This window comes from Heloderma suspectum, chromosome 1 (genome assembly GCF_057233095.1).
Source record: "Heloderma suspectum isolate Gila_16-S chromosome 1, 16-S_ref, whole genome shotgun sequence".
NCBI classification, from domain to species: domain Eukaryota; kingdom Metazoa; phylum Chordata; class Lepidosauria; order Squamata; family Helodermatidae; genus Heloderma; species Heloderma suspectum.
The window spans coordinates 239,851,124-239,877,773 of record NC_139458.1 but is presented as its reverse complement, the minus strand read 5'-3'; the positions used below and the strand labels follow the sequence as shown (position 1 = coordinate 239,877,773).

General features: G+C 44.0%; 1 protein-coding gene across 14 annotated transcripts in view; it reads left to right on the top strand.

Annotated features, from left to right (window-relative positions):
• Positions 1 to 26,650, top strand: part of ITSN2 (intersectin 2) — a 196,167-nt gene that overhangs the window by 160,661 nt on the left and 8,856 nt on the right. For 10 of the 14 annotated variants that reach the window (XM_084821881.1, XM_084821815.1, XM_084821905.1 and 7 more), the window contains 7 exons: positions 901 to 999; positions 2,252 to 2,419; positions 4,288 to 4,500; positions 6,958 to 7,079; positions 13,943 to 14,025; positions 14,835 to 14,918; positions 15,240 to 15,659. In XM_084821881.1, coding sequence (XP_084678007.1) covers positions 901 to 999; positions 2,252 to 2,419; positions 4,288 to 4,500; positions 6,958 to 7,079; positions 13,943 to 14,025; positions 14,835 to 14,918; positions 15,240 to 15,574 — 1,104 coding nt within the window. In that variant the 3' untranslated portion in view covers positions 15,575 to 15,659. Of the gene's footprint in view, positions 1 to 900; positions 1,000 to 2,251; positions 2,420 to 4,287; positions 4,501 to 6,957; positions 7,080 to 13,942; positions 14,026 to 14,834; positions 14,919 to 15,239; positions 15,660 to 16,435; positions 16,663 to 26,650 lie in introns of those variants that run through there. The other 4 variants (XM_084821842.1, XM_084821915.1, XM_084821797.1 and 1 more) reach the window with 2 other exon arrangements.

The following is a 26,650-nucleotide window of genomic DNA, read 5'->3' as shown; positions in this document are numbered from 1 at the left end:
TGAAGCTGAATCTTGCACTGTACAGAGGCACTGTACATAAGTAGTTCTCGGCTCCAGGGATTAGGGTGTTTACCTGTTCTGGATGGGATTGCACTCCCCCTGAAAGAACAGGTAGGCTGTTCAGGAGTGTGCCTAGATTCATCATTGTCATTAGAAGCACAAGTGACTTCCATGGCACAGAACACTTTTTACCAACTTTGGCTGGTATGTCAACTGCTTCCATTCCTGGACAGGGATCCCACTATGATCCATGCATTAGTAACCTGGAGACTGGACTACAGTAATGCTCTCCACGGGGGCTACTTTGGAAAATGTAGTTATTGCAAAATGCTACAGTCAGGCTGTTTAATGTAAACTGGCTGCCAGTTTGCTACCAAGCCAGGTATTATTATTGATGTATAAAGCCCTTAAAAACTTAGGACCAGGTTACCTGAAAGGTTTTCTCCCCCTGTTTAGACCCATTAGACTACTACAGTCTTGAGGGTAGGCCTTGTTGTCCATGCCACGTCCTGTAGAGTCCTATCTGGTAGCACCATGGCAATGGGCCTTCTCTGTGGTGGTACCTTTTCTCTGGAATGACCTCCCCTCTGCGATACGTCAGGCACTGGCGGTCATGTGCTTTCAACAATTATTAAAACTTAATTATTTACCCTGGCTTTTCCCATTTCAACAACCATTAACTTGTCTAAACGTTGTTGTGCTTTTATAATGATGTATTGTTTTATAATTTGCTGTCAACTGCTTTGGGATTTTTAAAATGGGAAGTGGTATATAAATATTCTAAAATAAATAAACAAATATCCCCATTGGGTGCCCCTTTGTAAAACAGCACATTAGAAAATCTCTATATCAGTAGCCATAATGCAGGGTCTCTATTGAACATTCTGCTTTAACTTGTAGAAATTGGCTTCAGACCCCCGCTGTAAAGGGATGCCTCTCTCCAGCTTCCTGTTGAAACCTATGCAGAGAATTACTCGCTACCCTCTTCTCATAAAGAGTGTGAGTATCAAACTATTTGCTTTCTGTTTTTTTAATTTATTTTCCGAAACAAAGATAAACAGAAAAAATATACATCAAATTTAACTTTATTTATTGACAGAAGATAGTACATTTAACACACGTTTCCCTTTATTTTACAAACTAAATTATACGTGGAATCCATTGGTTGCTTGGAGGTTTACTTTATGGTTCTTCATAATAACAACTTGTATTTAGGGAGCAATGCTATGGCCCCTAGACAGGGTCTGGGGTGCGGCGGGGGCGGGGGAGCATAGGATACTTCGGATTCCCAGATCTGAGTTTGGAAACAACGCTCCAGCCTCAGAGATGGGAATCCACACTCCCCTTCCCCTCATAGCCAGTGTGGAGAGAACCATGCTGGCTGCCTCTCCGAGGCTGAAAAAGCAGCCTCAGAGAGGGGGGAGAGGGGGGCGTTCCAGTGGGTGGGGAGGGGAGGGGACTGGAGAGTCCGGGATGTGAGCTATCCTGAGGCTTCTGGAGCCTCCTTCCCTCCTCGTCTGATGGACTCCAGCTAGACGGGTGAAAAAGCCCATCTAGTGAAAATGCAGAGCAGGAGGAGTGGCGGAGGCAACGATTGATTCCACCACTCCTCCTGCTCTGCCCTAGATGCTTGTAGGTCTTCTGAGCATTGGGCATGGAAGTAATAGGGTTGTGCTCTTAGTCTCTTTTCCATAGTCTGAGGCATGGTTTTGACAAATATTGCTGCATATGTCCCTGATTAGTATATAAAATAAAACCATGCCATATTTTATACAAATCAGATGTTTTTCCTTTGCCTTTGGCTAATTTCAGTTGATACGTCCAATTTTTCTGCCATGGCTATTTACTCCATATACCAAGGTTTCAGTGTTAGAAATTCTGCAGCTTTTCACCTTTTAGCTATGACTCTATGGGCTGCCATCAGCATGAACACAATCAAATCCGGGCATGTCACTTCCGCATTTTGTGCTTCACATATTGTCAATAGAACCAATGCTGATGTAACACATATAGTTTGATGTGTAATGTTTCCCATTTCTGAGAATATGATGTTCCAAATTATTTGGTTTGTGAAGCACTGAATGAAATTAGAAACTAACTTGATTGACTCTCTTGTGTGAAGGTGAGGAGAGCAATACTGCAAGTACATTTATAAAAATATATAGAAAACATTGTACATATATGGATTTTTCTTTAGTAATATTGCACTTGTCTTGAATGATGAGCTGTTTGTCCATTTTTCCCCAACCAGATTCTGGAGAATGCCCCTGAAAGTCACCCAGATCACAATAACCTGAAGCAGGCCCTTGAGCGTGCCGAGGAACTGTGCTCCCAAGTTAACGAGGGGGTGCGTGAGAAGGAAAATTCAGACAGACTCGAGTGGATGCAATCCCACGTTCAGTGTGAAGGACTTGTTGAGGTAACCACGGCTTGGGCTGTGTGGTGAGGACTGACAAGCAAGGTGTATGGTTGAAATGTATCATTGCATATATCCCATGTGGGAAACCAAGGGCTGATACTCGGTAAACCACACATGAAATTTAATCCAGTAATAGGACTGCATGCACGGTGCATACAAAAATGTATGGGATTTGTCCGCTAGTACTAGGAGAAATGGAAGAGGAAGTGGTATGGAGAGTTGGACTTGATAGTTTTTGGGAGGGAGGGGCCACGAAACAGTAGTAAGGAAGGAGCACTACATAGTGCCTTGAAACTCTACATCCCGACCGCTGCAAGTAACACACAGCCAGACCCTGCACACTGGTTTTCAGGTGAGCTAAGAACTTGCCTTTCGAAAAATAAAAGCCCAGATTCTCAAAATGCTGAATTCTGCAGCACATATCAGATTCAGCAATTGCTTAGCAGCCCTACAGATAGCCCTGCAAGCCATGTGATGTCAATAATGCAGCGGTCATGCATCAGAATTTGAATCAGCTAATGTATGAGGAACAGTGGGAAGTCATGTGTTGTTAGATGCTACATTGAATTCTTGCCCATCATTTCCCCTGATTTCTGTAACTTTTGCAAACAGCCAAATTGCTGCTACTTTAAACTAGCATCATCAGATAATTAATGGCCAATAAAGGGGTGACAGAGAGAGCATACCATGTTTAATTATTTGCATATGTCAAAAGAAAAACAACCTATGTACCAAAGTATTCGGGGACAATTTTGTGTCCTCTGACAGCACTTTTGACAGCTGATCTGTTGGTTCTGTGTAGTTGCTCCATGTTTTTCCAAAGAGGATGTCCAGAACTAATCAAGTGGCCACTTTTCCTTTTCTTTTTTAAGCAAGGGGATGTTTTCATGTGCAATCCATGTCTGAGCAACTTGAGTGCAGTGCAACTTTCCTACCTAGGCTCAAGCAAATCTTCTGATGCAGAGTGGGCCTGGATTCCTGCTGTTTTCAGATTCAGTTAGATACCATATCACATTATCTTTTGCCTGTTTTCTTCAGGTTTTTTAAGCCTTAGTTGTACAGCACCAGGATACAGTTCCAGCACCGTTTGTGTGCTTTGCTGTAGCCTCAGAACTTTAAACTGAAATGCTCAATAGTAGAAATGTGATTGATTCTAAGAAAGAGGTAGCTTCTCTTACAATTTGTTCTCACCCTAACACGAAGACTACATATGAGTGACGTATTTAAAATCAGAAAATACGTCGTAATTGTTTTTAAGTATTAATTAGAATAACTAAATTTTTCAATTGACTATTTCTCATTTTGTCAGTTTTTAAAGCTCCCCCAGCCACAAAATGCCAGTGTAAACAAATACCTTTTACTTCCTCCAGAATGATTTTTGGCTTAGGCTTTAGCAAAACTCCAAGGGAAGGTTTACCTTTATAAGCAGGTAGGGGAGTCTGTCCCTTCATAGCAAACCCCCCGAAGACTGTGAAAAGCCCAGAATAGCATAGGCAAATGGTGTAGTCTCAAAGGTTTTTCATTGGAACAGCTGACTGACTTCCTAGGAGCAACAAGTGATCCGCTCTGCCATTTTCAGACCACAACTGATCTAGCCGAAATAGTTGATCTGGCTTTATTTGTTTGAGGAATTCATTTGGCAAAACTAATACCAAGATAGGCAGGGTGAGTAGACAGAACAGAAGCAGAGGTGGTCGGCATTACAGATTTGACTCAGGTTGTTCCACTGATAGGCACTGGTTGAATTAGTACAGACCAAGAGTGCACTTTAATTCTAGCAAACTGGGTTTGGTTTTTAGTATTATCTTTCTTATGGTGTGAAGTCAGTGTACTGCTGCATTGGTTTTCTTTCTCTCTTTCTGTCCTAGCAACTGATTTTTAACTCCCTGACCAACTGCTTGGGGCCACGGAAGCTTTTGCACAGTGGCAAGCTCTACAAGACAAAGAGCAACAAAGAACTATATGGCTTTCTCTTCAATGACTTCCTGCTCCTCACCTACATGGTCAAGCAGTTTGTCTCTACAGGATCAGATAAACTGTTCAGCCCAAAATCAAATTCTCAGTTCAAAATGTACAAAGTGGTGAGTGAATTAAAGGGATGCTTGTCTTCGCAGAGAGGAGGAAATGGGATCTCTTCTATTAATGGAAATAATCTATTTAATCTGTTACACACCCTTCATCTATGCAGCTGTATTGTGGCACCCTCCTGTTAATAACAGTGATTCTTAGTTCAGTGGCACACATTCTCATTATGGACCAAACTTCCATAGTTAGTGTCAAGATGAGTGTCACTGACATTTTTTTTAAACTATCTGAACATTGGTTAGGTGAACTCTAGCTCTTCCTTATTAGAGGGTGGGAATGGCCACAAGTATATTTTTAGATTACTGAATGTACTTTAATGCATCTCAATTTGTGTTGATTTAATTTGTAGTCCTTCTGTGGCCTGTTTCACGTATCCAGGTTCATCACCACGTTGTGCAACTCTTGATAGTTGTAGCTGAATGTGGAAACTGACTATTCAAACGTATTGCACTGAGTTATCTGGAAATAGAGGGTAGGATCCGGCTGTGCCCCAGCACTTGCACTAATGACGTTGTGTGGGCATAAACTAACACTTGTGCAATATAACCAGCTTTTGCTAGGGCAATGGAAAAAAGTGAGAATTTGTTGCTGAATTTTGGGAGCAAATCACTGCTTTTATCCACTGCACTAAAAAGCACTAGTTATGTCGCGCAAGCGTTGGTTTATGCTAGCACAGTGCCATTATTGCTAGCACTGTGGCACAGCTGGATCCTACTCTCAACGCAAGTCATTACTTGTTGCTGCAGTTATGAACATGTGAAGCAGCTCCAAGAAGTTCCGGAACGTGAAATATGGAAACTTAACCTTGAGCCCATTTTTTAAACATCTTGGCTTCCCTGCAGTGTGGCTGTGTCAATGGTTGAATAGGTGCACCTTGCCAGCAGAAGAAAAGAAAGACGATGATCCCTGTGGGATCATTCATTTTCCCCCTCTGTAAAGGACTTGTAGTGAAATTGTATTTGAATGTTAAACAGTTGTGGCTACAATGTTTACTCTAAAGAGATGCCTCTTACTACACATGTCTGTGTCATCAAAAACAAAAGTATACTTCTTGCTTCAAAAATTGTTTGTACCAATATGCAAAGATATACTTTTCTAATCACTAGATTAATCGATCAAATGAGTTGCTGTTGACTGAGTGATTAAGGGCGCAATCCTATCGGGATAGGCGGCCACCTCCAACTCGGAGGCGACCGCCTCTCCAATGCAGGGCAGGAGCAGCGCAGAGGGGATCTTCCCCTCCGTGCTTCAGCCACCCTGCATTCGCGGCTATGCAGCCAATTTCGGCTGTCTAGCCGCGGGAGGTTGGAGCGGAGGGTGGGGGCGGATGCTGGATGATGCATAGGAAGTGTTAGAAAGGCATGTCTGCCCTCCTTGCACCAGCCCGCCCCCAGGAACACCCCGTTTTCGCTGCTCCACGCTCCTCTTACCAGTACGGAGCACGGGGCCGATCCTCACTGCCTACGAGGCGGCACTGGAGAGGGTAGAGGTCGGTTCTCAGGGAACTGACCTCGGAGCGTGGGCTCCAAGGTCAGTTCCCAGAAACCGACCTATCCTATGGCTGTCTAGCCTCTGACTAGCAGCCATAGGATTGCACCCTAACATTTCTTTAAATGTCTTTATTCCAGTTGCAGCCCTAGGAATAATATGTGTATTTCTCAGGAAAGCTCCATAAACAAGACTTTACTTTCCAGTTTTGCACATCTTTTCTGCAAATCAACGTAAGGGTTTTTACTCCAATGTGACTCCTTTTCATAGGCATTCTTCCACTCCATTGGATTCTGCCCTAAACATTCGTTGGTGGTTCAGTAACCACTGTTGTTCCCAAAGGATAGGAGGACAGGAGATGCAGACTAGGTAAAATTGTCATGTATTGGTAGACAGGTATTGCTCTCCCTGTTGTACACCACTCTGTGTTGTTCCCTTTTCATCAGTGTATTTTCTTTGATAGACAAAGCATTCCTTTTTCCTGCTTGATTCTAAGGGTAGATTTAGATGACCACCTACCAAGTGATAACTTACAAGGGCTTGCATGGAATCAGGTTGTAAGCTGGTTGTCTTTATTGTCCTGCCAATTACCATTCCCCTGCTCTAGATTTTTCTGATCAGAGTTAGAAGTGTGGTTAACATTTTCTTACACTTGGCTGGAGAATATGGATAACCAGCTTATGAAGTGAATGCTGTGGTGTAGGCAAACACTTGGCAAACAATAATCTGTGGTATCATCCTTCCAAGTGATAAGGAGGATTTTACTTGCACAAGGTACTGATCTGTAGTAAAATGGTAGTCTGTATTCTCTCAAACTTATCCACTCATCCTAGAGGAGCAATGGGTTATCTTGCACAAGCTGTTATCTGTTGTTGTCCACTTCAGACACAATGAAATTATCATTTTGTTTTAGCCTGTTAAACTGGTTCTGTTTCTCTAATTGAAGCTATCTGTGTTTCTTCCAGCCTGTTTTTCTGAATGAAGTCCTAGTAAAATTGCCAACTGACCCTTCTAGCGATGAACCAGTTTTCCACATCTCCCACATTGATAGAGTATACACACTAAAAACAGACAACATCAACGAGAGGTGAGCCCAGAGAATGCTTGTCTAAAAAAATATTCTTTAGGGGCTTGGGGTTGCTGCATGGAAAAATAACTTTTGAAGGGGCAAGGACTCAAAAGTAGGAGTGTAGTCTATCACACACAGGTTGGCTGTAGAAGTGACCATCAGAGCTCCCCTTTGTGTCTCAATGCAGCATATATTAAAGGGCAGAATAGAGTTGATTGCAGAGATTATAGGATCTGCAGTATCAGTGGATAGCATATAATTAATAATTTAGACATAAATAAATAAAATGAATAAATATGCAGAAAGTGGTGAGGGCTTTAATGGCCTTCAGGGAGCCTGGACATACAGATTATAGTTTGAATTGGAATCTGAGATTCATTAAGCAATCTGTTGTGATCATTAATTTTCTGTAAAAAAAAACAGTTGTACCAGGGAAATTGCTAACCTTTAACAGACTAGACACCAGTTCTAAAGCCTCGGTGAAGTGCTGTTCCAGGTGCTGCAGCTATCTTGAAGTGATGGTTCCCCACTGAGCCAGCTTCCCTCCCCACTAACTTCTCCTGAACAAGCACCTCTGTCACGAGCTGGCTTTGTTCCATCCAGGCAGGGATCCTCACAGCAACGGGTTTGGTTCGCTTTCCACTTCGCTGCACTTTTTACTGAAGTCTAATCTGGTCCATCTGGGGATACACAGGGCTTGAAAACCTGGATCCCAAAGCTAGCCTGGGGCTCTTGGCAGGTCACACAGCAATTTACTGCAAATTACTGCCAATTGTTTTGGTAGCTACTGGGTGGAGTCTTGTCCACATCTTCATTTAGAGAGCCTCTTCCCTCCCTCCCGCTCTCACCTTGTTCCACCCCTTCTGCTTTCTCTGGCTGTTAGTGCCCCCTACCTCCCCATCCTATGCCCGACCCTCCCTACCCAATTTTTTAAAGATTTTCTCTCGAAAACTGCAATAGCAACAGGACTGAATGCGCAGACCCATTGATTTAATTTTACTCAGGTGCTGGAGCCATCAGGTGTAGTTCTTTTCTGGGGGACCTTGCCCTGCCTCCACTTAGCAGCAAAGTAAAGACTTCTCCTCCAAATGCACTATTTCATCTTATTGCGATGCCCTAGATTCACTGTAGCAGATCTTTACTAAAGAATAAAGGGGCTGGCCATGTCCCTCCCCCCGATTAAATCCTGCGTGTGCCTCTTTGACCTAGCAGTGTCCTGGGATGCCACATTTCCTCTTGTTTCCCCAATGGAAGTAGTTTTTCCCATTCCCATTGAGAAAATCCTCAGGAGCGCAGCAGCAACCCCTCACATTATTGCAGTAGTGGGGGCACTCATTCACTTTAGGTAGCTTGCTTTCAGTCTTTAACATAACCCACCTTCTGTGCATGTTTACTCAGAAGAAAGAAATACATCTCGCTCTCCTGCAGTGAACGGGTTAAATGCTAACTTTAGTAACTTGCCCTAAAGTGCTCTGTCGCTTCTCCAATGCTCTCTTAAATTGCTATTGCGATGTTGCGCTTCTTTGATGTTCTGTGGTTTCTCTGTTATGTGAAATCTCTTCTCCACGTCATTGCTTTATCACAGTAACGTTATGGGAGCTTGTCATTGCAAGCAGGGGGGAGGAGAAAGGGGGTTTGGAAGCAATAGGCGAAAGTGCACACGTGGGAAAAAATAGGGTGGAAGCAATAACTCTGCAGCAGATTGCTGGGATGCAGAAAAATTGGGGTGGGGGAGTTCTCAGGAGCCTTCAGATGCTGGACTGGAGGACTGGGGATTTTAGTTTCTTCAGGGAAATCTGCACAAATGGAGAACATTAGTTGCTCTCCGTTCATAATATAGTAGCAGTACGGAGCCTGGACAGGGGCAGGAAACAAGCCTCACTCATTGGTCTCCCCACCTTTTTTTACTCTATGTCCACCCACCCCATACCCTACTTGTAAAGAACCCCACTCCCCCCAGGCGGCTGCAGTTGGTGAAACTAGAGCACATACTTTGGGTTCATGAAGTAGCACTAATGCACTATTTCGACATTGCACCTTTACGCCTTATCGATTTAAGAGGCTTTTTAAGAAGGTAGAGGCTGCCAGGTTGAGCACACTGTTATTTTGCACCAGAGTTCAGTGCTTGGCAAGGCGAAGTAAATACCATGAGTTAGCTCAGAACTCCAGAACGGCCAGCTGTAAAATGGCGGGAACATCAGGAAAAATACAGGGAGGGGAAATATTGGGGAAACACCCCTTGACCAGGATCAGTGAAGTCACAGCCAGGTAAAAGACATACCCCTGGGCAGATCTATCATGCCAGAGTAAATGCGGAGGGTTGGTGCGCACCGCAGCAGAAGCGCAGAGAAGCTGAATTAAGGAAAAGAATCAGACTAAAAGTAGTCTCAGAAAAAAAGGGTTTTCCGGCGCAAACTCCGGGGTGGCTGTGGGATGTCCATGACATAATGTGCCCCAAACGACCTCCAGATGCAGCAAACCCACAGCAAAACCCCCATAGGGACAACCCCCAGGAGGGTTGATAGGTACCTTGAATATCTTTCCCACAGCTCTGAATGACCATTGGTAATAATAAAGACTATTACTAAGTTTTCTTCTTCGTGGTCTCTGTGCATTACACATAAGGGCTCTGCGCCTGCGTGGAGCCTCATTCAGGAAAACTTCTATAGCTGAGGAACAGGATTTGTTTTTGGCAGGAACCTTCCCCCACCGTCCCACTGCGCATGTCCCACTTATCTCCTCAGTTCCTTTTTGACTGCCATCGCGGTTGCCTCGTTGGGAACGCTGTCCGCATTTTTTGTGCAAGTTAGTGCTGAGGACTTCTTCTTGTTCTTCTTATTATCTTATTCTTCTAGCTCTTTCTACTTCTTTCCTAAAAAAAAAAGACACTAGTTAGTATCGTTATTTGTTCCTTTCTTTTTTCTTCCGGCCGGCATATGGCATTGAAGGCCCCCTTCAGAAAGTGCGTCCGCTGTGGCAGTAAACTCCCCCCCATCTGATAGACACTCCTTGTGCCTCCTTTGCCTCGGGGAGTCTCATGCTGTAGAGACGTGCCATCTTCTATACATCTCTCTCTAAACAAGCCCATAAAAGTATCTCGGACAGATTAAAGGCAATTTTGTGGAAAAGGGCTTTGGAAGCTGTGGATACCCGAAAATATCAGCCTCAATTGGGTACCTCTGTGCAAGCTGAGATGTAGCAACCTACTGCAGCTTCACCCACTCAATCAACATCAGAGGTAGGGCGGACAGACCCTCAAACACCAGGTCATTCTTTGGCTCTCTCGGTGGCCAAAAAGATTGCCAAAAAGGCTAAACGTACCAAGCCTGTGCCAGAAGCTGTTCCAAAGAAAAAGAAGAGAAAGGAGCTTAAAAAGACTCCACCGAGGGTTTCGGAGTCAGCGATCCCTCCCCCCCTTCTAAATTCACCGATTTGAAGGCTCTCATTGGTACCAACAGCTGCAGCACTGTTAGAGACTCTTTCTACAGCTTCTGAGGGCGAGATCAGAGATTTTTCTCCTGTTTGACACTGAAATGATTCCACTCCTTGAGATCGTCACTCACAATCTCCATCTGTGCCACTGGATCAAGACTTACAGTCTCCTCGGTATGGAAGGTCTAAATCATCTTCCGTTCCCAGGGACGCTGTCCCTTGATACCAGTCGCCACTACGATACCATGATGACAAATATTCTGATCAACATTGAGAGGGGATCACCTTTCTACTTGGTCCATGCCACTGCCACGACCTTACCAGTGTGAGGAGTGGCAGCTGCATCGAGATTACGATCTGTACTATGATCAAACCAGGTATTTAGGAGCAACTTCTCCTCAGCACAGAACTGCTCCTTCGGCTACAGCCTCGTGCCCACCAGATGACATTTTTTGCTTCCGGTCCCTCCACGCTCGTATTCATTAAAAAAGCCACAAGGTTACATCGACCACGTACCGCTAGACCGCCTATTGCCGTCTCCTCTGCTGCAACAGCAAGGTGACTAACTAAAAACAATGGAGCAGAGACATCTCTCCCAGGATTCTGCAGAGGATTATCAGTCCTATTCCTCTCTACCTCCCTCTATTTCATCGCCAGACAAGGTTGTAGGCATGCAAGACAGAGCCTCCCCTTCAGGGGATATGGGTAGGGGTGGGGGAGAATTCCGCCACGGACCCCAATGAGGCCGGATTCCAAGAATCCAGCCCCATTGGGGCCCGTGGCAGAATGGAGCACTCATCTCTGCCTCCCCCCAGAATCCGTGCAGGTCGGCTCCCTTGTAGTGTTGATCCTGCAGAGCCGGCTGCCGGCTCCGCTTTGCTGGTGATACAGAAGCATGGAAGGGTGTGTGTGTGTGTGAGGGAGAGAGAGAGAGAGATGTGGGGGGAGAATATAAATGTTAGTTGTGTCCTTCACAGCTGAAGTAATCCACATGGCCATCTAAATGCAACTTTCCCCCCACACACACACTCATATTACTCCCCGCACCCAGTGGGAAGACCATTAATCCCAAGGTCTGAAGTTACCTACCTGCAGGGAAAAGGACACACAGAGAGAGATTAATGTTTTTGCCCTTCTAAAAGGTTAAGTGATCTGAGTAGAAGGTCTTTCTCCAGGTATCCTGATAGATCCTGGTCTTATGTGGCACCTCTGGTCTTTTTGATTAATAGTTTTATTTTTATTTTATTTTTAAGGGAAACAACATAGACACACAATACACATCATTACAACGACACACACAGGGATACACCAAAATACATATAAGATTATAAGGTATCTACCTTTGGCTCCCCTTACACAACAAATGCTTATTATTGCTCCCTACTTCTTATCTTAGTTGTATATCATACATTGAGTTCACAGACATTATCTCATTTCTCTCCTAATTTTTAACAAAGAAAAAAGAGAGTTGACCATCTCAAAGATCAGAATCCACATACATAGATATCATTTTTCTCTATTTCTTGTACAAATTCTAAAAAGGGTTTCCATTCTAACATAAATTTAATTATTAATCCTTCTTTAATTATAATAGTAAATTTTGCCATCTCTCCCAGCTCCATCATTTTCGTGATCCACTCATTCACAGTTGGTATCGTTTCATTCTTCCACTTTTGTGCATACAATAACCTTGCAGCCGTTATCATTTAGAGAAAGAGGGTTCCCCCCTTCTCTTTTACATATTTGTCCATTAATCCCAGTAACAAAGTCTTTGGCTTTAATTCTATAGTAGTCTTTAATATTCTTTGAACTAGAGACTGTATTCGTTTCCAAAATGTTTTAGCTTTTTTACAAGTCCACCATAGATGATAAAACGTTCCATCTTGGTCTTCATATTTCCAGCATTTTCCAGAAACACCCTTATACATTTTAGACAGTTTACACAATGACATGTACCATCTATACAACATCTTATAGAAATTCTCTTTAAGAGTTGGACATAAGGTATATTTTAAATCTTTTCCCCACATAGTTTCCCATCCTTCCATTAATATATTATGACCAACATTTTGTGGCACCTCTGGTCTTATGTGGCACCATGTACTCTGCATTGTGGTACATGGAAATATGGCATTAAGTGTGGAGCCTTCTCTGGTTGAATCTTCCTTTGTGTGTGTCTATTAGGGGTGGGGGGAAAGTCACAAGTCCCCACCACATAGAGAGACAACCCCAAAAACTTCAGAGACAAGCAAGAAAGAGAGCCATCCTTTCACCACCCTTTCCTCCCTCCCTATGAACTGTCGTTCCTAATCTTCTTCCTTCCCCACTTTCCACTACCTCTTCTGCCTCACTCCAGTCCTCACTCACCCACTGCCCATCTAGCATTGTGAATCCTCCCCCCAAATGGAATCACACATCACTTAATGTTATTTTGAATTTAATTTATGAAGGTAATGATTGATGAATGGTGCAATTAATTGAAAGGGAATTGATTAAATTTTGGAGCAGGGTCTGGGTGGGAATTGGGAAATTAATTGATGGTGACTCCCTGATTCACCCTTGACTTGCCTTTGGATTAGTGCTCTGTTAAATGTTTTAAACTCTGCTTTGATACAAAAATCGCCATTTTTAGGGATGCATGCAAAAGGGCCATAAAAAAAAAATCAGCTACTCCTTTTTGTGCATTTTGTTCAGACCTGTTCACAATCACTGCAAATTAATTGTAACTGAAGAGGAACTACTAATTTGTGATGATCTGGAAATGGGGTGCAAATTGATTGAAGAATTTATTTTATTTGAAGTGATTTGGATGGAAAAAATAATTGGATGGCTTTGTCTTCTGTGAAACTTATATAAATTCTCTAAGAGCTTCTAAATTGGCAGGTATAGATATAAATTAGCATATGCAAAGTTTATGCAGAGGTGTGTCCTATAGGCCTGAGCCTGTAATCTTTTCAGTGCCTGGCTTCACCCCTGGCTCTGCTCTCACCTTTCCTGACTTGGAAAGGCAAGAGAGGAGTGAAGCAGACTGAGCCACCAGATCAAGAGTTCTCTTCCAGCCAGCCGCTCAGTCAGGAGCTCGGTTTGTTCCCCGACTGAAGTAGAGCAAGCCACCAGCTCAAGAAACATTTCCCAAGGCTCAGTCATTATCTCACTTGTTCTGATTTTTGTTCTGTGGGAGTTACACAGCTACTAGTATTTTTTGTGCAACCTATGTTTAAAGAATTCCGAATTAAAAACCTGGCCAGAATTCCAGGTGATGATCTAGCCAGAATTCCAGGTGATGGGAAGCTAATCCCTGTCTGATTTACAAGCCTTTGAAGCCTTGTGATTAGGAGTGAAAGTGGGATGTGATATTCATAGATAATGATTTGAATAAATGCAAAATAATTGGGCTGTTTTTCTTATTATCTTGTTATTTTTCTAAACAAAGATGCTCACTTTTGCAGAACTGCCTGGGTCCAGAAAATTAAAGGAGCATCAGAAGTGTATATTGAAACTGAAAAGAAGAAACATGAAAAGGCTTACCAAGGTGCTGAACATTAATTGATAAATCATTAATTGATTTAAGGAATGGGCTGTACCACAGACACTGCTGGGTTCTAGTGCAATCGGAGGATCCAGCCTTAGCTCTATAGGCATACGTTTTGCCTGAATCTAACATGGGCATCCTCACAAGAGATGCCTCTGGCTTTAAAAATAGTACCTTTAAGAGAATGGTAGGTTCTTTTGAGTTGTAGTTGTCCTGTTAATGGAAAGTAAAGAATTCTGATGACATAATAAGAGAATGTTGGTGAAACTGAAAAGAGAAAGTGTATATCTCCTGGGTCACTACTTTCACCCAACCCAAACAGATTTATATTGGGCAGTCCCCAAATGTGTCATTCCGCTAGCACAAATGACATTGCACTAGCGGAATCTAGGTTCTGAACTATGCGCAACTACAGCTACATTTGCACAAGCAAAATTGGGCAACCAGTTGTGCATCATGCTTGCACTAGCAATTGTGCAAGTGAAATGTGCAACTGCTTGCACAATGGAACACCTTGGTGGAGCTCCAGTAGCACTATTTGAGTTTGCAGAATTACACCGTTGGATACTGCCTATTAATTGCAGGACAGTTCCTAGACTTCATGAGACAATTTCAGAATAACTAGTTGGTGGACTTGCAAAATGCAGAAATAGCTTAAACTGTCTTAGTCCCACCACAGTGGTGAGTGATCCAGCTCATGTATAAACATACCAATTTAGATGGTTTGTAGTTTGTCCCATATGTTATTCTGCTAGCTTTGTTTTTATATCCAAGCTATTTATTAGTTCTAGCATTCTTTTCTTTTTCAGCTCGGTCACAGAAGTGTTCCGGAATAGGACGTTTGATGGTGCATGTGATTGAAGCAACAGAATTAAAAGCATGTAAACCTAATGGTAATAATTTTGGGATGGATCTTCGTATGTTGGCCATATATTTTAATTTGAGCTAGCTAATGTGTAGAGAGTTGGTGTTATGAATAGTACTTGTCAAGCACAAATTTTGGAGAGAATATGCAATGTGCATCCATACAGCTAGGAAAATATTTTTGCATCATGTTATGAACATACTGAATGTAGAAAAGATAGAACCAGAGCGCTATAAACTGAACGTAGAAAGTCTCTGGTGAAAATAGAGCATGCTTAGCTATGGTCTGGTTTCCCCACATTATTCTTTTTTAAACATTTCATGTATGCACTTTTATGTTTTGTGTTAAGGGAAGAGCAACCCATATTGTGAAATCAGCATGGGGTCTCAAAGCTATACTACAAGAACACTGCCGGACACTTTGAACCCGAAATGGAACTTTAATTGCCAATTCTTCATCAAGGATCTTTATCAAGACGTGCTGTGTATCACCATGTTTGACAGAGATCAGTTCTCACCTGATGGTATGTGCAGCATTTTGTCTGTGATTATCATTACCACTCTTCGTACCATGTTGATGATTGGAAAGGGGGGTTGTGCTCGGGAGCACAGCACAAACCTAATAATTCTGACTGTCCAAGCCCATATATTCTGTTCTTACTATTCTTGCCTCCCATCACTTTAGTGGCTGGTGGTAGCAACTGAAGCTTTGTGCTATGTGGTTCAACAGAATGGGTATGATTTCCCCTGATAAAACGCTATGCCCCATACCTTAGGGTGAGTGAGTTCTGTGACCATTATCCAAGGATTTCCCTTCTAAATCAACTGGACTAATATAATCTGGGTTCTTGTGGGTGATACATGAAGCCTGCTAGGTTTTGTCTTGGTGCATTCTAAGACCCCTCTTCAATTGTCAACAGAGAAATCTAGAACCTAATAACACCAGGGCTAAACTAGCCATTATAGGCGAATGTTTGTGCTAACTATCACACATTTGGGATCCCAAGGGTACAATGCATAATAGAGAAGCAGTACCTGGGAAAACGATTAAGCACTCAGTGCCTCATGCCACCTCACATCAGTCACACTTCCGAAGTTGCTACTTCTTTTCAAGAAGAGCAGGGGAAGGTGATTGGATATATTTTACACATATTTGCATGTAATTTCTAGTTCAAGCCTGAATTTTCTGGTATAGCATCTGGATTCTTGTAGTTTTGACAACGTTTTTTTTTATGTAACAATGTTTGCTGAAGTGTGTTTTTCCTATGTAGTATATATCTGAAAACTGAAGCAGGGACCACAAAAATTACAAACTGAACACTTGTTTTTCCCAGGACTCTCACAGGGAATTTTGACTCATCAATACTTCTGGATAATCCCTCAGCTAAGTAGGCAGGGTCATTGTCTTGTAAAGACTCCTCCAAGGGGTCTCTCTGCCCCCTACGACCTACAGTACCTATTGGCAGAATAACAGTGTTTGCTCCTGAGCTCACCGCATCTTGCTTTTGCTTTTATACTTTTAAAATGTTCTCTTCCTCTGCACCAGTGATTGGTCCCATCATCCAAACAACTCAGAGACAGGCTTCACAAGATCTTGCTATCAGCAGTCCGACGGGGGACTCACCGCTGGATGCTGCCCAATTGCAGTTGAGAGCAATGATGGTAAACATGGTGGTCCATTGGAATCTCTGGTGAGGCACTGGGAAGTCAGCCAGGCACAGCTTGCAAGCAAAGTCAAGATGCTCGACGTTTGCCACATCACTGAGCCCCAACTGGGAGCCGAACATGGTAGCCTGAGCTTGTCCACCAGCCCGGAATACCACGCTATGGCCTTGGATGACTACCATGGCCCACTCAGTCAAAGCCCTCCAGTCTGAAACAAACAGAAAAGTCACAGTGGAACATAACCATCAACACTTATAACTATTTCATGACAGGACAAACACAACTCTTTCAATGCCTGTGACTTCCAACTGCCCAAACTCTGAATACTTTTCTAGGAAACCCTGAGTTGCTGCCATATGAACCACCCCAAGAATAGGTCCCAACCAAGTTTGGCAAGGGCAGCCTTGCTGAGGGTTCAAAACTGGTACCTAGTCGACACAGTGGTATCCAAATGATGACACAAGGAGCCTGGATCATCCCTCCACCCCTGGAACTAGAGATAAGCCCTTATGATGTGGACAGGACACAATTTGTGGTCAGAGCATGGGTGTACAACCACCGTGGTGCCTTTCTGCTTCTAGTCAGTCTTTGACCACTGCAGCGTTAAGTGGATGCAGTCCCACAAAAGGCATGTGTCCTGCCTTTCCAGGGCCCTCCCAGAGGTGTCCTGGATGCTGCCACTACTCCACTAAGCCTAAGAGCTCCAAAAATGCACTGAGGGTAGATGCAAGGAACAGCCCTGCCTTGTATGGTGAGTGGCATAGCTCTGCCCATTGGGCAGCCAGCCCTTTTAGCATCCCTGCTAAAATAGGCTGCCTAGCTTTTCTAGAGGGGCCCTTTTCTCTGGTCCATCCCTCCAAGATCTCCTATCCATTAGCTTTTGCCATGAAGGATAGCACAACCAACTGCCCTTCAATGAGTGTGGGACTCACCCCTTCCCTTTCATGTGCGCACAATACTGCATGATGTGCTCTAGGGGATTTGCCAGTCATTGCTGAGAGCAGCCTAGCCCTGGTGTAACCCACCCTCATGCTGGATGCTAATGATAAGCCTACTGTGCTTCCACCCTCCAATTGTCTGTAGCCATTCCAGCATTGCCTCTGCCTTGGCCCAAGCCTTGGTGGTGGAACAACTCCATTCATCATGTGCCGGAGCATTGGTGTCAGTTTCTATTCCCAGAAAGGTTAACCATGAGACTGGGCCCTCTGTTTTTTCTGCTGCGAAGGACACCCCAAATGTGTTGGTCAACTTCCATGAGGTCTCCACATTTACCAGTCCCCTTATGCCCAGTGAATAAGAATTTTTTTTCAGGTAGTGAGCTTGCTGTGCTCTGACAAAGCCCATTCCAAGGAAGGGCTGGAGCATTCAAATGCTGCACAGGACATGCAGCAGCTCATGGATAAAGCATGCAGCAGCCCATGGTACAGGCTTTCAAAGCAAAAGCCCAGCAACTAAAAATCTGCAGGATGGATGGGTAGGAGGCAAAAAGCCAACTTGATGTTGCATTTTCCCATCTCCGCCCCACACCCACACAACTGGATCATCTGTATAGAGGCGTCAGATGACATACTGAACCATACACAGCCTGCCCAGTATGGCCTCATTTACCAACTTGCCTCTGGGCTATGCCTGATGAAACTCCCCTTCTGTCTTCTTCAGTACAACTGCAAGTGGGGGAACCCAGACATTGGGTATGGGCGGGGCAATGAATAGCCCCAAGGCTTGACCTTCATGGACCTCTTTGTCTATTTTTGCTCTGACCGCACCTTACATTCCCTTCCAAGACTTTACATTCCTGGAATTGGAAGGGGCCCTGGTGCTCTGGATAACAAACTCTAAAACCAAAGTTGAAACCTAAATGGAAATATTCTGCATCAACCCTGTTGCACGAAACATCAAAAAGGAAAAAAAAAACAAAGCACCTATAATTTATTTATTATGCAGCTCTCTAAAATACTCATGGACTATAAAAGTATTTATTATGCGGATCTCTAAAATGCTGTATTTATTTATTCGTGTCAGAAGCATCACAATTAAAAAACATACTATAACACATAACATTTAAAATATAAAATATAGAAGTTAAAATATATAAAAATTAGACAAATCTTGCCCAGAAACTAGCAACATTAATTGCGTTCTGTCGTGCTGTCATAAGGTCCTCATGTGTACATTGGTCAGGGCACAAAGGGCAAGTATACATATGTGTTGTTGTCTGCAAGTCTCCCTAGTCGCATAGAGTAGAGATCACCGGATAATCCCATTTATTCAAGGTGTCTCTAGATCTTGTTACACCCGTACGCGGTCTATTCAATGATTTCCAAACTTCCCAGCTTTCATCGGAACCGGGTGCCAGTGCCTCTGCTGGTTCCCTTCAGTGTTGATTCTTTGTAGCTTTCCATAAATCCATTCTACTTTTGAATTCATCAAAGTCTTCCATCAATCTGAGGAAGCTTTTCCTGGATTTTAATCTCTGAGGAGCTGGTTGTAGGCCGTAAAGAGGGTGTTGTTTGAATATTGAGGATTTAAGCCTCTCTTTGTATGCTGCTGCTTCTCTACGAACAGCAGGCGGGCAATGCCAGCTATATGGTAGATCTTATCTAGAGAAGTAGGTTTTAGACATCCGGTAATGATTCTACTTGTTTCATTCAAAGCAACATCAACTTGCCCAGCATGTGCTGATTTGTACCAAACTGGGCAGGCATATTGGCCAGCCGAGTGGCAGAGGGCTAATGCTGTAGTCTTAAGAACCCTTGGTTTAGCACCCCAAATAGTGCTCGTTAATTCCCTAATGATGTTATTTCTTCCGCTGACCTTCAGTTTAGTGTTAATGCAATGCTGTTTATATGTTAAGGCCCTATCCAAAGTAACCCCTAAATATTTAGGGTTAGTGCAGTGCTGCAGTAACACTCCTTTCCATGTAATTTGCAGCTTCCTAGCAGCCTGCTTATTGCGTAGATGGAAGGCACATGCCTGAGTTTTTGCTGGATTTGGCCTTAGCTGGTTTTCGCAGTAATATCAATACAACTCTTCCAGAGCTTTGGTTAATTGTTGTTCTACCTCCTCGAATGTTTTTCCTTGTGTGGACATTATTAGTGCCTGCACTTAGTAAGAGGGTTGGAGCTAATACAGTTCCCTGTGGTAGACCATTCCTCTGATTCCTCCACCTACTTCGTCTTCCCTGGGATTCCACGAAAAACCTACAGTTCTGAGGCAGATTCCTAATCATGTTTGTAAGTTTAAAGTCTTTAGTTATATCATATACTTTCTGCTTCAGTCTCCTAAGGTTGATGGTATCATATGCAGCCGTTAGAGCTATAAATACAGTTCCTGTTTTGCTACCCTTTTGGAATCCATCTTCGATGTATTGAGTTAGATTAAGGATTTGTGCGGTACTGCTTCTTTCAGGGCAAAATCCAGCCTGCTGCAGTATAAGCAGGGGTCTACAGCTACAGTAAGGAGATTTTGTATCAGTCTTTCAAAAATTTTATAAGTATGGCACAAAACAGAGATTGGTCGGTAGCTCTTAGGGTTATTAGCCTCTTTACCTGGTTTTAGAACTGTTATAAGCTTAGCCTTTCACCAAACACCAGGGATCTTGCATTGTTCCAAACAGGCATTAAACATTTCTAATATCCACTGCCTTGCTTTCGGCCCAAAATGTTTTATCTGCTCGGTAAGAATATCATCCAAGCCTGCAGCTTTCTGTGGTCTACATTTCCTTATAGCATTTCTCAACTCTTCCATAGTAAAAGGGGATGATAGGTTAGTTGTTTCATCCTCCTTTTTTCTATTAATTTTAGTCTCATGATTTAAAGGCATTTGTTCTAAATTACCATTCTTAAGGAGCTGGCTAGCTATTTGGTCTGCTGTTACATTGGCATATTCTCTATAGCTAGTTGGATCATTGTTCAGGCGTCTCAGCAGTCTCCACACTTTGTGGCTACTTATGCTCATATCTAGTTCCTCTACTAATCTAATCCACCTTTCTCTCTTGGCCTCAGATATAGAGTCAATTAACTGCTGGCTTGCATTCACTGTGTCCTCTGCTATTGGGTCATCGTCAAAGAGAGCTAAGTACTTCTGCAATTTATCCTTTGTCTCAGTTGTCAGGCCTTGGATATAGTTGGTTTTACATCCCCACGGGATTGATAGCTGGGAGCATTTTTTTAACAACCTCCACAAATTCATCATACGAGCTCGGTATAGGTATTAACTGGGTAACAGCAATCTCTGGAATTTAGTCCAATTGGCTTTTTTAAAGTTATATCTGTGCCTAAAAGGGATATTATGAGGTCGAACAACAGCGGTGACCTGGCACATAATTGGCCGATGCTGGGTGTTTGGGATAGGGGAGCAGACTGCTTTGACACATTGCTGGACTATATGGTCACTCACGAATATCAAGTCTGGATTATATCCCCTACTCCACCTTCCACTATTAAATGAGGCTGGTAGTTTGTTAACATGTAGAAGAGCCAGGTTGTTCAAATCCACCCACTGTATCATGGCCTCCCCATTCTTATCATCATCAGAGTACCCCCAGAGGCTGCTGTGGCTGTTAAAATCGCCAATGACGAAACTTGTTTTGTCTTTATCAAATGTATTAAATTCATCACTTTTAATCTCAATTAATGGCGGTTTGTATATTGAGGTTACCATACAGTTACTCAGCTCTACAGTTATTACTTCTGTATTATTTATCTCTGATATTATTGTAGCCCGAACCTGAATGTCAGGCTTCACAAAGACTGCACCTACCATATTGTCGATGGGGCCTCTCTGCTATCAGCCACATACCTTGAATTTTAGGTCTTTTCTGGTGGCCGTCTCTGTGGATTTCCTGTAGGCATGTTGTTGTTGTTCAGTCGTTCAGTCGTGTCCGACTCTTCGTGACCCCATGGACCATAGCACGCCAGGCCTTCCTGTCCTGCGCTCTCTCCCGGAGCGTGCTCAAGTTCATATTCATTGCATCAGTGATGCTATCTAGCCATCTCATCCTCTGCCGTCCCCTTCTCCTTTTGCCTTCAGTCTTTCCCAGCATCAGGGTCTTTTCCAGGGAGTTTTCTGTTCGCATTAGGTGGCCAAAATATTGGAGCTTCAGCTTCAGTATCTGTCCTTCCAATGAGCAGTCAGGGTTGATTTCCTTTAGGATGGACTGATTTTACCTCCTTGCAGTCCAGGGGACTCGTAAGAGTCTTCTCCAGCACCACAGTTCGAAAGCATCAATTCTTCGGCGCTCAGCCTTCCTTATAGTCCAGCTCTCACAGCCATACATTACTACTGGGAAAACCATAGCTTTGATTAGACGGACCTTTGTCGGCAAGGTGATGTCTCTGCTTCTTACTATGCTGTCTAGGTTGGCCATAGCTTTCCTCCCAAGGAGCAAGCGTCTTTTAATTTCATGGCTACAGTCACCGTCTGCGGTGATCTTGGAGCCCAAGAAAGTAAAATCTGTCACTGCTTCCATTTCTTCCCCTTCTATATGCCAGGAAGTGATGGGGCCAGATGCCATGATCTTCATTTTTTTAATGTTGAGTTTCAAACCAGCTTTTGCACTCTCTTCTTTCACCCTCAACAAGAGGCTCTTGAGATCCTCTTCGCTTTCTGCCATTAGGGTGGTATCGTCTGCATATCGGAGGTTGTTGATAATTCTCCCAGCAATCTTAATTCCGACCTCTGATTCATCCAACCCGGCATTTCTCATGATGTACTCTGCATATAAGTTAAATAAGCAGGGTGACAATATGCAGCCTTGTCGTACTCCTTTCCCAATTTTGAACCAATCGGTTGTTCCATGTCTGGTTCTGACTGTTGCTTCTTGACCCTCGTACAGGTTTCTCAGGAGACAGGTAAGGTGGTCTGGTACTCCCATCACTTTAAGAATTTGCCAGAGTTTGTTGTGATCCACACAATCAAAGGCTTTAGCGTAGTCAATGAAGCAGAAATAGACGTTTTTCTGGAATTCTCTTGCTTTCTCCATGATCCAGCGAATGTTGGCAACTTGATCTCTAGTTCCTCTGCCTCTTCGAAACCCAGCTTGTACTTCGGGTAGTTCTCGGTTCGCATACTGCTGAAGCCTAGCTTGTAGGATTTTGAGCATCACCTTGCTGGCATGTGAAATGAGCGCAATTGTGCAGTAGTTTGAACACTCTTTGGCGTTGCCCTTCTTTGGAATTGGAATGTAAACTGACCTTTTCCAGTCTTGTGGCCACTGTTGAGTGTTCCAGATTTGTTGGCATATTGAATGCAGCACTTTAACAGCATCATCTTTTAGGATTTTAAATAGCTCAGCTGGAATACTGTCATCTCCGCTAGCTTTGTTGTTACTAATGCTTCCTAATGCCCACTTGACTTCACTCTCTAGGATGTCCGGCTCAAGTTCAGTGACCGCACTATCATGGCTATCATGGCTATACATTCAGATCTTTCCTGTATAGTTCTTCTGTGTATTCTTTCCACCTCTTCTTAATCTCATCTGCTTCTGTTAGGTCCCTGCCTTCTTTGTCCTTTATCATGCCCGTCTTTGCACAAAACGTTCCCTTGAGATCTCCAATTTTCTTGAAGAGATCTCTAGTCTTTCCCATTCTGTTGTTTTCCTCGATTTCCTTGCATTGTTCATTTAAGAAGGCCTTCTTGTCTCTCCTTGCTATTCTCTGGAACTCTGCATTCAGTTGGGTATATCTTCCCCTTTCTCCCTTGCTTTTCGCTTCCCTTCTTTCGTGAGCTACTTGTAAAGCCTCATCAGACAGCCACTTTGCTTTCTTGCATTTCTTTTTCTTTGGGATGGATTTCGTTGCTGCCTCCTGAACAATGTTACGGACCTCCGTCCATAGTTCCTCAGGCACTCTGTCTATCAGGTCTAATCCCTGAAATCTATTCCTCACCTCCACTGTATATTCATCAGGGATATGATTTAGGTCATTCCTGAACTGTTTAGTGGTTTTCCTGACGTTCTTCAATTTAAGCCGAAATTTTGCAAGAAGCAGCTCATGATCTGAGCCACAGTCAGCTCAAGGTCTTGTTTTTACTGACTGTATGGAGCTTCTCCATCTTTGGCTGCAAAGGACATAATCAATCTGATTTCGATATTGACCATCTGGTGACGTCCATGTGTAGAGTCGCCTCTTGTGCTGTTGGAAAAGAGTGTTTGCTATGATCAGCGTGTTCTCTTGGCAAAACTCTATTAGCTTTTGTCCTGCTTCATTTTGTACACCAAGGCCATGCCTGCCTGTTATCCCGGTGATTTCTTGACTTCCTACTTTAGCATTCCAATCCCCTATGATGAAGAGGACATCTTTTTTTGGTGTTAGTTCTAGAAGGTGTTGTAGGTCTTCATAGAACCGATCAACCTCAGCTTCTTCGGCATCAGTGGTTGGGGCATAGACTTGAATTACTGTGATGTTGAATGGTTTGCCTTGGATTCGTACTGAGATCATTCTATCATTTTTAAGATTGTACCCCAATACTGCTTTTCCCACCCTTTTGTTGACTATGAGTGCTACTCCATTTCTTCTAAGGGATTCTTGCCCACAATAGTAGATATGATGGTCACCTGAATTAAACTTGCCCATGCCTGTCCATTTTAGTTCTCTGATTCCCAAGATGTCGATGTTCAATCTTGCCATCTCATGTTTGACCACCTCCAGCTTACCTTGATTCATTGATCTGACATTCCAGGTTCCTAAACAATATTGTTCTTTACAGCATCGGATTTTCTTTTCACCACCAGACACATCCACAGCTGAGTGTCCTTTCGGCTTTGGCCCAGCCGCTTCACTCTTTCTGGCGCTACTTGGAAATACCCTCTGCTCTTCCCCAGTAGCATATTGGACACCTTCCGACCTGAGGGGCTCATCTTCCAGCGTCATCTCTTTTAGCCTTGTGATACGTTCCATGGGGTTTTCTTGGCAAGAATACTGGAGTGGGTTGCCATTTCCTTCTCCAGTGGACCACATTTTGTCAGAACTCTCTGCCATGACCTGTCCGTCTTGGGTGGCCCTGCACAGCATAGCTTATGGCTTCACTGAGTTACGCAAGCCCCTTCGCCACAACAAGGCAGTGATCCATGAAGGGGTCATAGGACATCACAATTGTGTTTTTGGCATAAGTCCCGCATCAGTTCTTCCTTACTTGCGGACAGACCCTCAATGTTTATTGAGATAATAGTCATCTTTGGTCCTGAAAAGGTCCTTTGTGGGGTACACATTTTGTCACATTTAATAAAACACTACACTACACTTTAGTAAAATGCTACACATAGTAAAACGCTACACTTTTAGATGCTTCTGGGTTGAAAGGATTAGCTAGCTATAAGCCGTTGCCCAGGGGACGCCCGAGTGTATTAACACTCTTCATGGAGGCTCCTTTCTGCCTAATACCCCCTCCAGATTTTCTCTTTAGTGGTAGGTAGGACGTGTGCACCCAAGGGCAAAGACGTTTCCCCATATGGCAATGCATGTACCAGGACCGTGTCGTTTTCTGTGTTAGGCACCCATGGCACGGGCCAGGGCAGCAGCGGTGGGCTAGCCATAACTCCCTGCCACGCCTGGCCACATGCAGCCATAGGAAGAAGGCAAGGTGGGTTATGAAACCAAGCTGTTGCCGTCCTGTAAATGGCTGGCCCAGGACCAAGCCTCATAAGGTGGAAGTGTTTGGAAAATCAGACTTGCCAAATTGCTTGCTCCTTTCTGCGCTGTGTCAGACTGACTTTTGGGTGCATTCTGGGCCATTAGGTCTGGTTCTGCTACTTTGTTTTCCGCAGCTAAGATACGATCAGAAAATTCTTTAATTAGACAGGTGTCAGCTGTACTTTTAGACCAACTATTACTGGGTATACCCTCCCCTGGGTTAGGGCTAGGTTGTTCAGACTGTTTAGGCTTCTTGGCCTGGCTCTGCTTCAAAGCATCTAGTCAGGCTACCAACTGTGCCAAGGGCAGGGAGAGGATGAAAGAGCTGGAGCACGAGGCTTCTTGACCTGCCCTCTCTTTTTTCCTCTCTCAGAGCTCCCTTTTTCCGCTGCAATGGCCATGGCTTGTAGCGGCCTCACGGTGTGAATCAGGCCCAGCACTCGCTAACAAGGGCCTAAGTGGGCCCAAATCCAACCAAAATACGGATCGAAGCCCACAAATCAAAGGAAATAAAAGTGGGGTGCTAAATTATCTGCCTCCCCAGTGAGGACGCCCATCGTGGCCACACTCCATACAAAAAGGCTGAGTGGGCTGCCTTGGCAATCAAGGGGGTCTGGACGCAAGCCACATAGGCAAAGGCTAGCTGGCCGCTCTCTTTTGCACCACTCTCTCTTGTGGCCTAGAAGCATCTGGAAGGCCCAAAGACGCTGCAACTACTCCCTGTCCAGCCTTCTGCCTGGGCTCCTAGGTTGTGGTCTGCTCTCTGCCATGGTGCTGGGAGAAGAGGCTGAACCTTGGGCACAGCCGGCTTAAAAAGCCTCTGGCCACGCCCAGATGCACAACGTGTGGACGTAGGGTGTGTCTGCACGCTGCATCATCTTCTGTATTGCCCTCTGCAGCTTTTTAAAGCTGTATATTGTAGAATCCCCCCACCTCGCCCCAGGTTTCAAAAGCCAGTCGTTTTACAGCTCAGCTGCTGTGCCCCCACGGTGTATGTGGCATTTAGAGGCATGGTTCATGGCAGCATGCAAGAAGGCTCTCTCCGTGGCCATGCCCCTCCCCACAAGGCTAGGTCCTCCTCCTCTTTATCTGTGTTGTGCTGGCAAGTGAAGACATCCCTCTTCAAACAAGCATTTGGCTCGGCTGTTGCCTAACTTTATTTATTGGTTATTTTTATGCTTTTAATATTTTGTATCCCCTTCATGGAGAAGGGGTCGGCAGAGGATGAGATGGCTAGATAGCATCACGGATGCAATGAATATGAACTTGAGCACACTCCGGGAGAGAGTGCAGGACAGGAAGGCCTGGCGTGCTATGGTCCATGGGGTCACGAAGAGTCGGACACGACTGAACGACTGAACAACAACAACAAAATCCCCTTCATGGATCACTGCCTTGTTGTGGCGAAGGGGCTTGCGTAACTCAGTGAAGCCATAAGCTATGCCGTGCAGGGCCACCCAAGACGG